This window comes from Anolis sagrei, chromosome 6 (genome assembly GCF_037176765.1).
Source record: "Anolis sagrei isolate rAnoSag1 chromosome 6, rAnoSag1.mat, whole genome shotgun sequence".
NCBI lineage: Eukaryota > Metazoa > Chordata > Lepidosauria > Squamata > Dactyloidae > Anolis > Anolis sagrei.
In genome coordinates, this window is record NC_090026.1 from 94934516 (window position 1) to 94951058 (window position 16543).

Genomic DNA, 16543 nt, shown 5'->3' on the forward strand with positions numbered 1-16543 from the left:
CCAAAGAAGGATCCTCCACCACACTCGGTGGCAGATAGTTCCACTGCTGAACAGCTCTCACAGTTAAGAAGTTCTTCCTCGTGTTCAGGTGGAATCTCCTTTCCTGTAGTTTGAAGCCTTTGTAGGACTACAGTTCCCAGGATTCCATTATATTGAGCCATAGCAGTTAGTGTCAAACAGTGTAGGTGCACCCTGGGACAGGACCAGGGGTCCTGTTTTCTCAATCCTTCCAGAATCCAGATCTTTGCAGAGGTTGTTTGGAATACACGCGCACACCTGGATCTTTCCACCCCTGGAACTGGGTCTTTCCCAGGAGCATTCACTTCCAACTTAAGAGGATTGGGATAGCAGCCGAGAGCTTCCCCCACAACATCACAACACGTTGCCTCCCACTGGAATGCTGAAGCTTGTACCTAAGCAGCCCTTGGAGGAGATTCAGTGCACGTTTCCATCCGCGAGGTCTGCAGGTACATGTTTCCCCGTCGCGCGCCAACAAGTACCATTGATGTCACTTCCGGAAGTGAGAACCTTTAGGATCGGAACAGGGACGTCGGGGAAGGGTCGGAGAGGGGAGAGAGGAAGGGCTATTGAGCTCCAACACGCGATCGGGAACCCCGCATGTAGGTGTGCCTGGGGAAAGGGCTCCCATCCAAGGATGCATCTACACTTATTTCCATGGAGGGCCTCATCAGATTCAAGTTTGCTATCAAAGAGACCTTGAATCCATATACAGAGAACTTGTCCATGCAGTAGGCCAACTATAACCCTTTTTAACATAGTGTTCGGTACTCTTTAGTTTCCTTTTTACACAATTTAAGTCCTCGGATGTTACTGAAGGACAACTCCCATCGCTGTGTAACAAAACTGGAAAGCAATTCTGTTCCCGGTTGGAAAGTGTTATTTACTGTTTAATTATGCGGGACGTACCTCGAAAGTAGTTGGTATACTTTTTCTGGCTGCCACAAACTATATTGGATTGGTAGAGACTGGCTGCTTCTTGGTTGGGAGAATCGTTTGTTGGGAGCTGTTCGCTGGCCCTGATTGTTTCTTGTCTGGAATTCCCTTGTCTTCTGAGTGTTGTTCTTTATTTACTATCCTGATTTTAGAGTTTTAAAGGCTGTGAAGCTTTTAAATAAAGGCAGGACGCAGCCAGGCTTTGAAGCTGCCAGGCTATTCAATGGTAATTAAGCTGGCCAATTGCAACATTCACACTTGCCTCAAGCAGACAACAGTTATTTCGCCCACCATGGACATTCCACAGATATATAAACCTCAACTGCCTAGTTCTCAACCTCTGAGGATGCATTCCATAGATGTGGGCAAAACGTCAGAAGAGAATGCTTCCGGAACATGGCCATACAGCCCGGAAAACTCACAGCAACCAAGTGATTCCGGCCATGAAAACCTTCGACAACACACCTTTTCCTATGTTGTTATCATAGAACCAATTAAGAAACGGCATTTATAAACCAGGAACAAATATCGGGTAGTGTTATGCGGACTAGGGATCAATCGTGGCTCTGAAGTTGTGGAAGGAGGGTTAAATGACATTTTAAACCCAAGCATCCTATACCCAAGCCTGGTTTGGACTGCTGGCCTTGCGTTTTGCATATATGATCTCCACTGAACAATTCTTGCCATTTCACACTTTAACTACTGGGCCTTTGTGCTATGGAATCCAGGGAGTTGTAGTAGGCTAACGCGCCAGCATTCTTGGACAGAGAACTCCCAGAATTCAATGGCATTGAGCCATGGCAGTTAAGGGGGGGGGGGGCAAATTGCATGATTTCTAGAGTATAGCTCAGGCATGGGCAAACTTGGGCCCCCCAGGTGTTCAACTCCCACCATTCCTAACAGCCTCAGGCCCCTTCCTTTTCCCCCTCAGCTGCTTAAGGTGGGAGTTGAAGTCCAAAACAACCTGGAGGGCCAAAGTTGGCCCATGTCTGGGCTACATTGTAGAATTCATGCCATTTGACCCCCACTTTAAATGCTATGGCTCAATGAGATTGAATCTTGGGAGCTCTCTGTCAAAGAATGGTGGAGAATCAGCAAACTACAACTCCCTGGATTCCGTAGCAGAAAACCCCAGCAGATAAAGCCCCAGCAGCTTGAGCGGCTGAGGGAAAAAGGAAAGGAACCGAGGCTGTTAGGAATGGTGGGAGTTGAAGTCCAGAACACGTGGAGGGCCCAAGTTGGCCCATGCCTGATTCTTTCCCTGAAGATGGGATTGAGCCGGTCAGCCTTCTTTTTCCCCATTGATCCGCGCGCAAGGCTGCCTCGTTCGAAGGAACTTCCTCTGGAAGGAGGAGGAGAGGAAGAAGGAGGAGGAGAAGGAGAAGGAGAAGGAGAAGGAGAGGATCGGGGCTGCCTGGAAGCCCTCCCCTCCTCCTCCTCCTCCTCCTCCTCCTCCTCCTCCTCCTCCTCCTCCTCCTCCTCCTCCTCCTCCCCGCATCCGGGCCACTTGAGAAATAAATAAAGGCTGAAGAGGGGACGGCACCAAAGGAGAGAGGGATCGGAGGCCTTTGGAGCGGGAGAGGTGCCTGGCTAACGGTCTTGGGAGGGAAAGGGGAAGAGGGGGGAAGCGGAAACTTTGCCTCTCACCCCGAGAGAAAGTCCCTCCTCTCCGCGTCAAGCCAATGGCACCGCGGTCCCCCAAACTTTTCCGCCCCCAGGAGCTATAAGAGCGTCCCGGGCTGGTCTTTTCGCCAGCTCCAAGGAGCCCTCGGGAGGGAGGGAGAGAGTGAGAGAGAAAGAAAGAGGAAAGGAAAGAGAGAGAGAGAAAGAGGAGGGGTTGTCCTCCTCCTCCTCTTCCTCCTCCGCCTCTTTGGCTGCTGTCTCTCTCCCGAGTCGGATTTTCCGCCCGAAGGCAAGGGATGGCCTCCTCCTCCTCCGCTGCCCCTCCTAACTGAGTCCCGCCGACTTTTGGGGGAAAGCAAGGTCTGGGGCCGGGGAGAGCAGGCCGGCTCGGGCTCTCCCCCTCCCTCGCCCCCTCAAAAGGGCCCCTCCGATTGCCGCGGGTTGGCCCCCGAGATGATGCAGCAGCAGCCGCCTCCTCCTCCTCCTCCTCCGCCGCCGCCCCAGGACGAGTCCCGTTCTCCCGCCTCGCCCGCCGACGACAGCCTCAGCAACAGCGAAGAGGAGCCCGACCGGCAGCAGCAGCAGCTCCCCAACAAACGAGGGGCGCGCAAGAGGCGATCCAGCCGCAGGAGCCTCGCTGGGAACGGAGCGGGGACGGGAGCGGTTTCAGCGCCCGGCTCGGCGGAGGAGCCCTGCAGCCCGGCGCAAGGCAAGCGGGGCAAGAAGTGCGGCGGCGGCGGGGGAGGCGGCGGGGGTAGCGGGGGCGGGGGCAGCAGCAGCGGCGGGGGCAGCCCGCAGTCCTACGAGGAGCTCCAGACGCAGCGGGTGATGGCCAACGTGCGGGAGCGGCAGCGCACGCAGTCGCTGAACGAGGCCTTCGCGGCGCTGCGCAAGATCATCCCCACGCTGCCCTCGGACAAGCTGAGCAAGATCCAGACGCTCAAGCTGGCCGCCCGCTACATCGACTTCCTCTACCAGGTCCTGCAGAGCGACGAGCTGGACTCCAAGATGGCCAGCTGCAGCTATGTGGCCCACGAGCGGCTCAGCTACGCCTTCTCCGTCTGGCGCATGGAGGGCGCCTGGTCCATGTCGGCCTCCCACTAGCCCCGCCCGAGGCCCCCTCGCCCCGCGGGCCCGCCGCCGGAACCAGGTGAGGAAGGAGCCGGCAAGGAGGGGAGGCCCAGGCCCACCCCAAAACTGGCCGGTCCTAGGAGCCAGAGAAAGGGCCAGGCAAGAAGGAAGAGGCCCCAAGGAGGCTTCAGGCTCTTTAGAAGCAAGGGAGGGAGGGAGGGAGGGAGGGAGGGAGGGAGGGAGGGAGAGAGGAAATGAGGAAGGGTTGAGGGAGAGAGGCATGGATCCAGGGAAAAGGGGCCGGAAGAGTGGCCTCCTTTTCCACACACAAACCCCGAAGGAGGCATCTGACTTTTAGGCTGGCCTGTAGAAGGAAGGAAGGAAGGAAGGAAGGAAGGAAGGAAGGAAGGAAGGAAGGAAGGAAGGAAGGAAGGGGGGAAAGATCCACACACAGAGACCTGAAAGAGGGTGGCCTCCTTTTCCACATACAAACCTCGAAGGAGGCGTCTGGCTTTTAGGCTAGCCTGAGGAAGGAATGAAGGAAAGAAGGAAGGAAGGAATGGGGGGGGGGGGGGGGAGGGAAGGAGGAAGGGAAGGAAAGTGGGGGGGGGGGGAGGAAAGAAGGAAGTTCCACACAGAGAGACCTGAAAGAGGGTAGCTTCCTTTTCCACACAGAAACCCCAAAAGAGGCGTCTGACTTTTAGGCTGGCCTGTAGAAAGAAGGAAAGGGGAGAGGGAAGGAAAGAAGGAAGGAAGGAAAGAAGGAAGTTCCACATAGAGAGACCTGAAAGAGGGTGGGCTCCTTTTCCACACACAAACCCCGAAGGAGGCATCTAATTTTTAGGCTGACTTGTGGAAGGAAGGAAGGAAGGAAGGAAGGAAGGAAGGAAGGAAGGAAGGAAGGAAGGAAGGAAGGAAGGAAGTTCCACACAGAGAGTCCTGAAAGAGCGTGCCCCCCTTTTCCACATACAAACCCCGAAGGTTTGTAGGCTGGCCTGAGGAAGGAAGGAAGGAAGGAAGTCCCACACAGAGACCTTGAAAGAGGTTTTTAACTTCTAGGCTGACGTGTTCTCCATTCCTCTCACCCCCAGATATGTGGTCTGAGCATAGGTCCCGAAGGGGAATCTGAGTTTCACTCAAATTTCTTTGGTAACTAAGGAGACTTCTTATTTCCTGGAGATCAGGGCTTCCACTCCAAGACATTACAGTATCTAAAGCTAGAGGATACATGCCCTTTCACACCTACAGAATTTATGCATGAATATTGTCTAAATACAGATAGAAAGAGAGAGACCGTGTGGTATACTTGTTTGAAATAGACTTTGGGGACCTGGGATTTGCTAGGCCCTAGGAATCCATTGGGTGACCTTGGGTAAATCATGCTCTCTTTTCCTCAGAGGCCAGCAAAAGCAAAGTTCCTCTGAACAAATTCCGCCATGAAAAAAGAATCGACAGAAGTCAAAAACTGCAACACAAACAGGAAGTCTCAGAATCCCCCAATCAGCATAGCCACATGGCGGAGGATCCTAGGCACTGAGGTTCACAAATAGGAGTTTCCTACCCGTTGGGATGTTAGATAGGTAGGCTCCTCACTTGAAAAATCTCATTTTTCTTTGAAATAAGAGACAGGGCCTTTGAGATATAGAATATGAAAACCCATTCATTACCCCCAGTGTAATCCAGTTCAAATCAGATAATCAGAATTCAGAAACTGCACAACCCAGCTGTCTGGTGGAGTCCTCTGTACAATTCTTCAGGAAGGTGTCTGAGAAAGACACCATCTATACTACCATTATAATGCAGGTTGAACTGGATTATATGGCAGTGTAGACTCACAATGCGGTTCAATGCAATCCAAGCTGCATTGTATGGCAGTGTAGATGGGGCTTGAGACTAATGAGGAATGGAGGACTGCAATAGTCCTCCTGAGAAACCATATTGAGATGGTTTTGTTGGATTTCAGAGCCATCCATCCAGCTTCTCTTTCAGCACCATCATGGGGAAAGAGGTGGGTGGGAGGGAAGGTAGGTCCACAGGGGTGTGTAAAACAACAATCTGCTCCCCCTTGGTTTCCAAGGATAGGCTTCATTCAACCTGGGGGAGACCAAGAGGGGGAGGTCAGGAGAAGTTGGTTCAGCTCCCCTCAGGAGCTGCCCTTCCAGAAATACCTCTCAAGATCACTCCAGCTACCTCCAGATCCCAATTCACATTCTTAACTCCATATGAGTGCCCCTCTTCCCTCTTAACTTTCTTTATAGAGTTATGGAGATGGACAAAATGAGGCCCAGGAACACAAACAGTCATGACAAGGCATGATAGAAAATCGGTATCTTTCCACCTCAGAGTGGAAAGCTAGAAAAAGTAGGATTTATTTCAAGTGAAATAAACCCTACTTTTCCTTAGATAAGGATCGATAGATGTCTAAATACAGACATCGGGAGAGCCAATGTGGGTTACAGGGCAGAACTGGTGCAGTTTGACATCACATTAACTATTATGGGGTGTAGTTTGGTAGGACACCAGCACTCTTTGACAGAGAAGGTGAAGACCTTGTCAAAGGGCACCTTCCAGGAATCCATAATATTTTGCTTAGGTTAAAATGGTGTCAGACTACACACACTCTCAGCCTCAGAAAAAGGCAATTTCCACTCAATAAACCTTACCAAAAGATTCCTGTCCACTCTGAAAGTACAGACAACTAGCTATATGCAGAATTAAATTATATAGAGCTGGATACATCAACAAACCTATTTTGTCTTGGGTGAGGGATAACTGTTCAGATCGGGATTCCCTACTCAGGAGAAACCCAATCCAAAATAATATATCACTGGATCTACACTTCCATATAATTCAGTTTCTGAATCCAGATTATATGCTTTGAACTGGATTATTTGCGTCTACACTGCCAAAGCGAATGGATTCAAAAACTGGAATATATGGCTGTTTCCATGGGGCCTAAACTATCTCCTGCCTTTAGCTTGCACTGTGATGACGTTATTGAGGACGTTTTCTTTCCACCCAAACCTTGCGAGCATTTCAACTTCATCTCCTCGGAAGTTCCCTTTAATTCTGACCGATTTCAAAGCAAGGGGGAACCGGGAAACTATCAACTTTCCTTTCCGCTCCTTTCTTTTTTTTCCTCTCGCGAGAAAATCGCACGGACTCCCGTGGGAGACACTTACTTACCAAAGCTTTGGAAAAGGTTGCGACACCAGGCAGAATGATGTATGTGTTATTGTGTGTTAGGATTCTTGGGGATCTTTAAGCAAAGTCATCCTCAACACACACATACCTAGAGAGAGGAAGAGGGAGAGAAACTAGGCAATCTCTCTCTCTCTCCCTATGACCTCACTACCTCTGAGGATGCTTGCCATAGATGCAGGCGAAACGTCAGGAGAGAATGCCTCTAGAACATGGCCATATAGCCCGAAAAAACCTACAACAACCCAATGATTCCGGCCATGAAAGCCTTCGACAAAACTAGGCAATGATAAGATTTTTAACCTTCTTTGTGCTAGGGCCTCACCAAACTACAACTCCCATACTGTTAAAGTGGTGGCAAACACCATTAATCCTACAATGTAGGAATGGAAACAGCCTTACCTGAATCTTCTGGTGTGTTTTTACTACTGACTTGGAAAACTGCGTGCATGTCCATAAGGAAGCTCCTTTCAGTGAGGTGTTTGTTGCTGCAAGTCAACCAACGCTGGACCAACAGTGATCCAATATTAGGTCTACCTAAGCTATTGAAAAGAATGCAGTTTGTTAGACGAAACCAACTGCTTTTGGTAGAACCACGTTAGGAGAGACTAACCACAGCTCTAGTAGTCTGAGGGTAATGTAAAAGTGTATGTATTTGTGCCTTCCAAGTCCCTTGTGGTCTTATGTATGGCCACCTCATGACTTTCGTAGGGTCTTCTTAGGTTATTTTGCCTCTGTATTCTTTGGTGGTCTCCCATCCAAGTACTAACCAAAGCTGACTCTTCTTAACTTCCAAGATCAGACATGAGCTGGACCCTTTAGCATATTTAAACTGTCCTAAATTTATACTGGTGTTTGATAATATAGGATTATTTAGAAGCCAATTGTTTTCAATTGTGCCTGTTCTAACTTTCTATGCTAAACTCATATTATGTAGAGATTTCCCATGCATTTCCACTTCAGCACCAACATCGCCAGCTTCTGCATCCTTACTTGACTAGAAATGGAAATGCTTGGGTTTTTTCCCCTAATGAATCATCCATGAAAAGAGGTTGAAGCTTTGGGAAGATTTGGGATCAACCTAGGGTGCATCTACAACGTAGAACTAAAGCGGTGTGGCGCCCCTCAATGCTACGGCCTCATGGGGGTCATCATGCTAAAGCTATTATAAAACTATAAAACCCAATGTTCCACAGACATGGGAGTTCAAAGTGGTATCAAACTGCCGCAACTCTACAATGTAAATGAACCCTCTATTGTTCTAACTAGAGTAAACCCCCGGAAAATGCTAAGCATATATACAATCTAATCGATGGTTTGAGACTAATAGCACATAGCTTTTAAAACTAAGGGTTGGGCGGCATCTATACTACCAAATAATGCAGTTTGGACTCAATATGGTCAGTGTGGGACCATATAATGTAGTTCAGACTGCATTATTTGGCAGTATAAATCCAGCCTTACACGTAGAGCACGACTCCCTACTCCGGAAATAGACTGGTGATTCTTCTTGTTTGGTACGGTTTGCTCAAGGAGTAGGAAGCAAATAGTTGCAGGATGGGGACCCCTGCTTGGCGACATGAAGCTGCAGCCTTCACGTCTCCGCCCCGTGATTTACTTCCGAGTAAACACGCGTGGGCTTGGACTGCCTCCCTTGAGACTTAAACTAGGGCTCCTTCCACACAGCTGAATAAAATCCCACATTATTTGCATTGAACTGGAATATATGGCAGTGTGGACTCGGATAATGCAGTTCAAAGCAGACATTGTGGCATTTTCTGTCTTGATATTTGGGTTATATCACTGTGTGGAAGGGCTCTGGGTTTGTTGATCCTAACAATCACGTGGATTGAGTCTGAAGACGAGATGGAAAGCTGTCTTTGGGCCCTTCCACAGTCATTTAGCCCGGAATATCAAGGTAGAGTAATTCCCAATAGCTGCTTTGAACTGGATTATGTGAGTCCACACTGCCATATATCCCAGTTCAAAGAAGAAACTCTGAGATTTTATTCAGCTGTGTGGAAGGGACCTTTGAGAGAGTGGTCGGGCAGAAAAGCTCTACTTGGGAGTAAATCCTGAGTAGTATGGTCAGTGAAGACCTATATAGCGCAGTTATATGGGTAGATCCAATCTCTCAGTTTATGGGGGCTGAAGCTTTAGGCACACTTGGAAGGAAAATCTTTGCAGTTACAGTGTATTGAATATTTAATCCGAAGCAGAAGCAACATTAGGCAATGGAATCGCGGGGTGGGAGGGGGAAAAGAAAGAGAGAGAGAGAGAGAGAGAGACTGCATCTCTCCAGCCTCAGAGTCAAGCCAGTTTTGCTTTGAACCCCTCCAGGCCTTCCTTCCAAACAAACCTTAGGACTCTGGTTCTTCTGCAATATATAAGTGTGGAGATTTCTTCTCTTCCTGCCCTCTTGAATTACACTGCGGTTAGGATTCAGATCAAGCCATGAACTCCCTTCTTTGCAAAGTGACACCAAACGGGGGGGGGGGGGGGGGGGTCGAGTTAAATCAATCGCGTGGACCGAAGTATTGATTCGCCAGCCGAGCTTTGTTTGGGTCTAACCAAGAGGGTCCAGGTTTAAAAACGCACACAGTGTAGAATTAATACAGTCTGACCTCACTTTAACTGCTGGGCTCGGTGTTGTGGAATCCTGGGAGTTGTAGTTTGGGGAAGGACCGCAGGGAAGGCTAAAGTCGCTCTCAAACGACAACAGAGCATTGAGCCATGGCAGAGAGTAGGGCCAAAATGCATTCCATCCACCATGTAGTTTTGCACCCCAGAGCTATAAAACTCTTCCTTCCCTTAGGTTTTGGGTTGGATTTACATTAGATCCCCGACTGAACAAAGTTCTTAGGATCTCATCACACTAGAGAATGAATCCACTTGTGTAAATACAACATGTGTAAAGAAGTGGAAGCTACTATGCTATACCAATAAGGAGATGTGACTGGCAAGTTCACACTAGAGAGAAAAAATCAACTTAAAAAGTGATTCCTGCTTCCTGCAGAATTCTGGGATTTGTAGTTTAGGGAGGAGCCTTTAACAGCCTCACTAAACTACAAACCCCAGAATTCTGCAGGAGGCAGAAACTGGATTGAAAGTGGATCCATTCTCTAGTGTGATGAGGGACTTATTTAGTATCCTGTTTTGAGACCTGTTCCTGGGATTATTTGGGGCACTCAGAAAAGTGTGTTGGATATAGATCTCAAGATATGATTATCATGATTTGCTATAGGTGAGAGAACAAACAAGTCAGCATCTGTACACTTGTCCACAATGTCCTGCCTCATGCACAGAGCAAGAATTGTTTGAAGCTACAGACAATGCAGTTGCTGTTACCCATGTTTGGTCTAAAACGATCTGCCCTCCTGTGACCCTTTTATTTTATCAATTTTAGACTTTTGCAATGCTTTCGACAAGAAATAAATATAGGAGAGCAGATGAGAACTGGTGTCAGATGTTCTGTATCTCCAAAACTTGAGCGGATAGGGGGAAACTGGTACAATCTTTGGAATCAGCAGGTCCAATATACGCAAAAGCAGGGCTAACATTTGAGGCACCAAAATATGTCAATTCAGCCTTGATAAAACTAGCTCTAAGGCCCTTCCATACAGCCTTAAAATCCAGAATATAAAGGCAGAAAATCCCACAATATTTGCTTTTAATTGGATTATTTGAGTCCAAAGTCAGGCCCCTTCCACACAGCTGAATAAAATGTCACATTATTTGCTTTGAACCGGGATATATGGCAGTGTGGACTCAGATAACCCAGTTCAAAGCAGATATTGTGGGTTTTTCTGCTTTGATATATGCCTGAGTGGAGGGGCCCTCAGATAATGTGGGATTTTTTTTTTTTTGGTCTTGATATTCTGGGATATAGGGCTGTGTGGAAGGGCCCTAAGGCGCAACCTGCCCGGGTTGTAGGGAATAGGTCTTCCTCGGGAGCAAGCCAGCCTGAAACCAAACATACCTTGCTTCTGATTCGCTCTGTTTTGAGCCCAAGGAGAGATCGTGTGTTCCAGTCCCTCGCCATCGCCCCACATCCCTAGTCGCCTAGATATGCGTGACCCTTCCCTCGGCGCGTTTCCTAATTTCATGCCTTGCTCAGATCCCCTTCTTCCTTTGTGTTACCTTCCCCCCAAAAATACACACAGAGAGACATAAGGCACATTGTTGAGCCTTGCTTTGAATCCAGCATTGTAAGGTTTTGGGGCAGCAGGAGGAAATGTTGCTTTATTGTGGGTTGTTGTGAGTTTTCCGGGCTGTATGGCCATGTTCTAGAAGCATTCTCTTCTGACGTTTCGCCTGCATCTATGACAGGCATCCTCAGAGGTTTCCTACTTTCCAACAAACCCCACAACCTCCGAGGATGCCTGCCACAGATGCAGGCGAAACGTCAGGAAAGAATGCTTCAAGAACATGGCCATAGAGTTGTGAGTTTTTCGGACTGTACTGCTAGGCCATTAAATGCTATTCAAGGTGGCCAATTGAAACACCCACACCTGACATTCCACAAATATATAAATCCCATTTTCCTAGTTTCCAACAGACCTCACAACCTCTGAGGATGTCTGGCATAGATACAGGCGAAATGTTAGGAGAGAATGCTTCTGGAACATGGCCATACAGGGTTGTTGTGTTTTTCGAGCTGTATAGTCCGAATATATATATATATATATATATATATATATATATATATATATTCAATAGCATTTAATGCTTCTGGTCAGGCACCAGCAGGATTGATGAGAAGCAACTGGAAAAGCTTACACATTATTATTATTATTATTATTATTATTATTATTATTATTACACAATTTCGGGCTATACAGATATATATTTTCCTAGTTTCCAACAGACCTCATAACCTCTGAGGATATCTGGCATAGATACAGGCGAAATGTTAGGAGAGAATGCTTCTGGAACATGGCCATACAGGGTTGTTGTGAGTTTTTCGAGCTGTATAGCCCGAAATTGCTAGGCCATTAAATACTATTGAAGGTGGCCAATTGAAACATCCACACCTGACATTCGACAGATATATAAACCCCATTTTCCTAATTTCCAACAGACCTCACAACCTCTGAGGATGCCTGCCATAGATGCAGGCGAAACGCCAGGAGAGAATGCTTCTGGAACATGGCAATACAGCCCGAAAAACTCCCAACAACCCAGTGATCCCGGCCATGAAAGCCTTCGACAATACATGATCTTACAACCCGGAAAACTCACAAACAGTCCAGTAATTCCGGCCATGAAAGCCTTCAACAATTCACCGCTTTCTTGTATTTTGCTCTCCTAATAACCCTTGCCTTCTTTCTCCCTTTCTGGGTTTTTGCAGATGACCTCGTTCCTCAAGGAGGAGAGGAAGAGAAACGGACACTCTAGAGACTCTACCTTTGGATTCCGGGGGTTCCCTTTGAGCCCTTCTTTCTTTCTTTCTCCCCCCAAAGACGAGATCAAGCCCAAGATTGGCTTGGAAACGTGGAACCTGATCTGGGCCAAAAATCAGGGAGATTGAGAGAGCCTTTGGAGGCGAGAGACCCTTTCAGACGGCGAGGTGGCTGCTCCAGAACAAAAAAAAAGAACACAAGAAAGATTGAGAGAAAGAGAAGGAGGCTGGGTGAGCCTACCAGACACATCTCTGCATTCTGATCGAAATCTGAACCGGTTTATTTCTCTCTCTGATTTTTTTTCTATTTTGACGAAGAATGTTGGAATTTCACTTCTCCCTTCCCTTGACTTCCTTAATTTTTTTGCCCTTGTTCTTGCATGCATTCACCCCCAAGAGACCTTACCGAGCCACTAGTGAAAGGAAATACATGACTGTGGACTTCCCCCCTTCTTTCATATACAATATTATATATAAACACAGATCCAAGGACCACGAAATCCGGGAGGGAGCGAGAAAGAGGGGGAAAAATATTTTTTTTTGTTTAGGATAGTCAAACATTATCGACTCCAACTTCTTTTTCTAAACCCTATCTCGTTCCTCATTTGTTTTAAACCCTCCCTGGACAAAAAACAAAACTATATAGGGAGTGGGGAAAAAACCACAATTGAAACATTTTATTTATTTATTGATGACCCATGTTAAAATGCAAATAGATCCGGTGTCTAAATGCATTCTTATTTTTACAATTGCTTTTGTTGTCGTCGTCGTTGTAAATATTATTGTATATTTTTTTCTGCAATAAATAAATGGAAATGTTAAAGCATTTTTTAAAAAAGAGCTTGATCTGTGCCAAGGCTTGAATCTTCAAGGTAAATAGAATCCCCGGCTGGGGAGATCTGAGCTTCCCCAGGAGAGGAAAGGCCGAGGGTCGGAGGGGGTGGGAAGATAAACAAACCAGAGAAAAACGCAAATAAACGAGCTACTGACAGACAGCTTTATGATGCTTTTTGGGCTTGGGTGGACTTCTGATTCTTTCCCCCTTTCAATCAAAGGGGCCAAACATGCAGTGTTTTTCAAGCTAAAGTGCAGAGAAACAGGCTTATAGTATTCCTATAGGCTAAACTATAGGATTACTCTGTGGCCCCTTCCACACAGCTGAATAAAATCCCACATTTTCTGCTTTAAACTGGGATATAGGACAGTGCGGACTCAGATAACCCAGTTCAAAGCAAATATTGTGGGATTTTCTGCCTTCGTGTTCTGGGTTATATGGCTGTCTGGAAGGGCCCCGTGTTGTCCCATTATGATAACTCCAAGCAGGTAAGGTCAATTATTATTATTATTATTATTATTATTATTGTTATTATTATTATTTTACTGACACAAAAACACAGTATGTCACAGCAAACGAGATCTATATCCAGCATATAGATCTCGTTTGCTGTAACATACTGTTTTTGTGTCAGAATAATAATAATATTCACACCTAGCTCCAGCAGAGAAAAGCTCTTTGCCCCACCCCAGCCATTCCACAGATATAGAAACCCATTGTCCTAATTCCAACAGACCTCACTACCTCTGAGGATGCTTGCCATAGATGCAGGCGAAACGTCAGGAGAAATGCCTCTAGAACATGGCTCTATAGCCAGAAAAAACCCACAAGAACCTAATAATAATAATGTGTAAGCTTTTCCAGTTGCTTCTGGTCAGGCACCAGCAGGGTTGGTGAGAAGCAACTTATTATTCTGACATTTTGTCCAGCATATAGATCTCGTTTGCTGTAACATACTGTGTGTTTGTGTCAGAATAATAATAATAATAATAATAATAATAATAATGTGTAAGCTTTTCCAGTTGCTTCTGGTCAGGCACCAGCAGGATTGGCGAGAAGCAACTGGAAAAGCTTACACTTTATTATTATTATTATTATTATTATTATTGTTATTATGACATTTTGTCCAGCATATAGATCTCGTTTGCTGTAACATACTGTGTTTTTGTGTCAGAATAATAATAATAATAATAATAATAATAATAGTAATAATAATAATAATATGTAAGCTTTTCCAGTTGCTTCTGGTCAGACACCAGCAGGATTGATGAGAAGCAATTTATTATTCTGACATTTTGTCCAGCATATAGATCTCGTTTGCTGTAACATACTGTGTTTTTGTGTGAGAATAATAATAATAATAATAACAATGTGTAATCTTTTCCAGTTGCTCCTGGTCAGGCACCAGCAGGTTTGATGAGAAGCACATGGAAAAGCTTACACATCACCATCATCATCATCATCATCATTATTCTGACACAAAAACACAGTATGTCACAGCAAACGAGATCTATATCCATCATATAGATCTCGTTTGCTGTGACATCCTGTGTTTTTGTGTCAGATTAATAATAATAATAATAATAATAATAATAATAATAATAATGTGTAAGCATTTCCAGTTGCTTCTGGTCAGGCACCAGCAGGATTGACGAGAAGCAACTGGAAAAGCTTACAAGATATGAAGATTTAAAGATAGAACTGCAAAGACTCTAGCACAAAGTGGTAATCGGCACACTGGGTGTAGTACCTGAAGACCCTGGCCTGCACTTACAAACAATCAGTGCTGACAAAATTACCATCTTGTCAGCTGCAAAAGGTCAGCCTAGTCGGATCTGCATGCCGATATATCACACAGTCTTAAGGCTCTTCCTTCTATATCCCGGAATATCAAGGCAGCAAATCCCACAATATCTGAGTGTGGACTCAGTTCAAAGCAGATATTGTGGAATTTTCTGTCTTGATATTCTGGCATATAGGGTTGTGTGGAAGGGCCCCTAGACACTTGGGAAGTATCCCAACCTGTGATCAAATACAAAGCCAGCATAGTGACCTTGTTTGCTGTGTATTTTGTTATGTATTTAATAATAATAATAATAATAAATTATTACCCACCTCTCCTTTGAAAGTGACAATTGGTGCATCTACTCTGTTGAATTAAGGCACCTTGACAGCATTTATAACTACCATGGCTTAATGCTATGGAAATGTGGAAACTGTCCTTTTAGAGCTCCAGCTTCTCATATGGGGACACGAGAGAAGCCTCTCACAGGATGTCATCACAGCCGAGAGTCCCCTGGGTGAGGTCCTTGCAGAAGGCCAATTATCTCAAACCAGAAGTGACTTGTAGTATATTCCCAAGCCCCATCAAACTACAAACCCCACGATCCCATACTTTGAGCCATGATAGCGGAAGGGGTGTCAAACTGTATTAATTCTCCAGTGTAAGTGCAGCCAATAAACACCAAATTGTGGACCAAGTTTTGCTAGAGGTGGGGAATGAAGGTTTCAAAGAACGCATCCTAGGATTCTAGTATAGTGTTTGGTTTTTGTTTTTCCAAAAGAACAACAGAAACCTTGAATTTTGGAGGAAGTGGATGGACAAAAAGCTTTTTATGGAGTATTTTTTAATGGTCTGGCAAGACTCGTCCTTCTTCTCCCCTTTAACTGGGGAGAAATCGGTCTTCCAAACTTCCAATTTACTGGTTTTATTTCGTGTCAGGAGCTCCTTGAGAAACTGCAAGTTGCTTCTGGTGTGAGTGAATTGGCCGTCTGCAAGGACGTTGCCCAGGGGACGTCCGGGATGTGTTACTATCCTGTGGGAGGTTTCTCTCCTGTCCCCCCGCATGGGAAGCTGGAGCTGACAGACGGGAGCTCACCTCGCTTCGTTTCCATCGCTCCACAAATCTCATTTCCAACGGGTCCGATGTGATTAGGACTAAAACTGTATTGAACCCCAAGGGGAGAATTATACCATTTTGCAGCTTAAGAACGCATTCTTTGGTAGTATAGATCCAGCCCGACAACCAAGACCCCTGGATCTCCATTCTCTGCATGTTTACTCGGAAACAAGTCCCGTTGGATATAATGAGACTTGATCCCCTTGAGTACAGCCTTCCCTAAAAGCCTTTTTTCTTTGCATTCATGGAAACAGAGTCTTTCCAATCCTTTCACACGTGGCTTGCTTTTGCCCATCCATCCCAGTCAGTTACCTCCAAGCGGTGGAGGTAAAAGAACACCAAATTGTGGACCAAGTTTTGCTCCAAGCTGGAGATCTTACCAGATCGAAAATCAACTTCAGGAGGAGGGAAGCCCCGGGTTTCCTATTTCAAGGCTGCAAATGATCCTGATTTGTGCCCGTTCTTTCGTGAGAGGCGAACAACGCTAAAATCTGCTTTGTTTACTAGCAGAATGTCGAGATTTTAGTCCCATTCGCCCCTTAGAGGCTGAGTCCGACC

General features: G+C 46.1%; 1 protein-coding gene across 1 annotated transcript; it reads left to right on the forward strand.

The window, feature by feature from the left end:
• Positions 1–2484: 2484 nt before the first annotated feature.
• On the forward strand, positions 2485–13076 carry TWIST1 (twist family bHLH transcription factor 1). Its single transcript, XM_060782126.2, has 2 exons — positions 2485–3727; positions 12200–13076. The coding sequence occupies exon 1, from the start codon at positions 3031–3033 to the stop codon at positions 3679–3681; it is 651 nt and encodes a 216-aa protein (XP_060638109.2). The 5' UTR covers positions 2485–3030; the 3' UTR covers positions 3682–3727; positions 12200–13076.
• The last annotated feature ends 3467 nt before the right edge of the window (positions 13077–16543 follow it).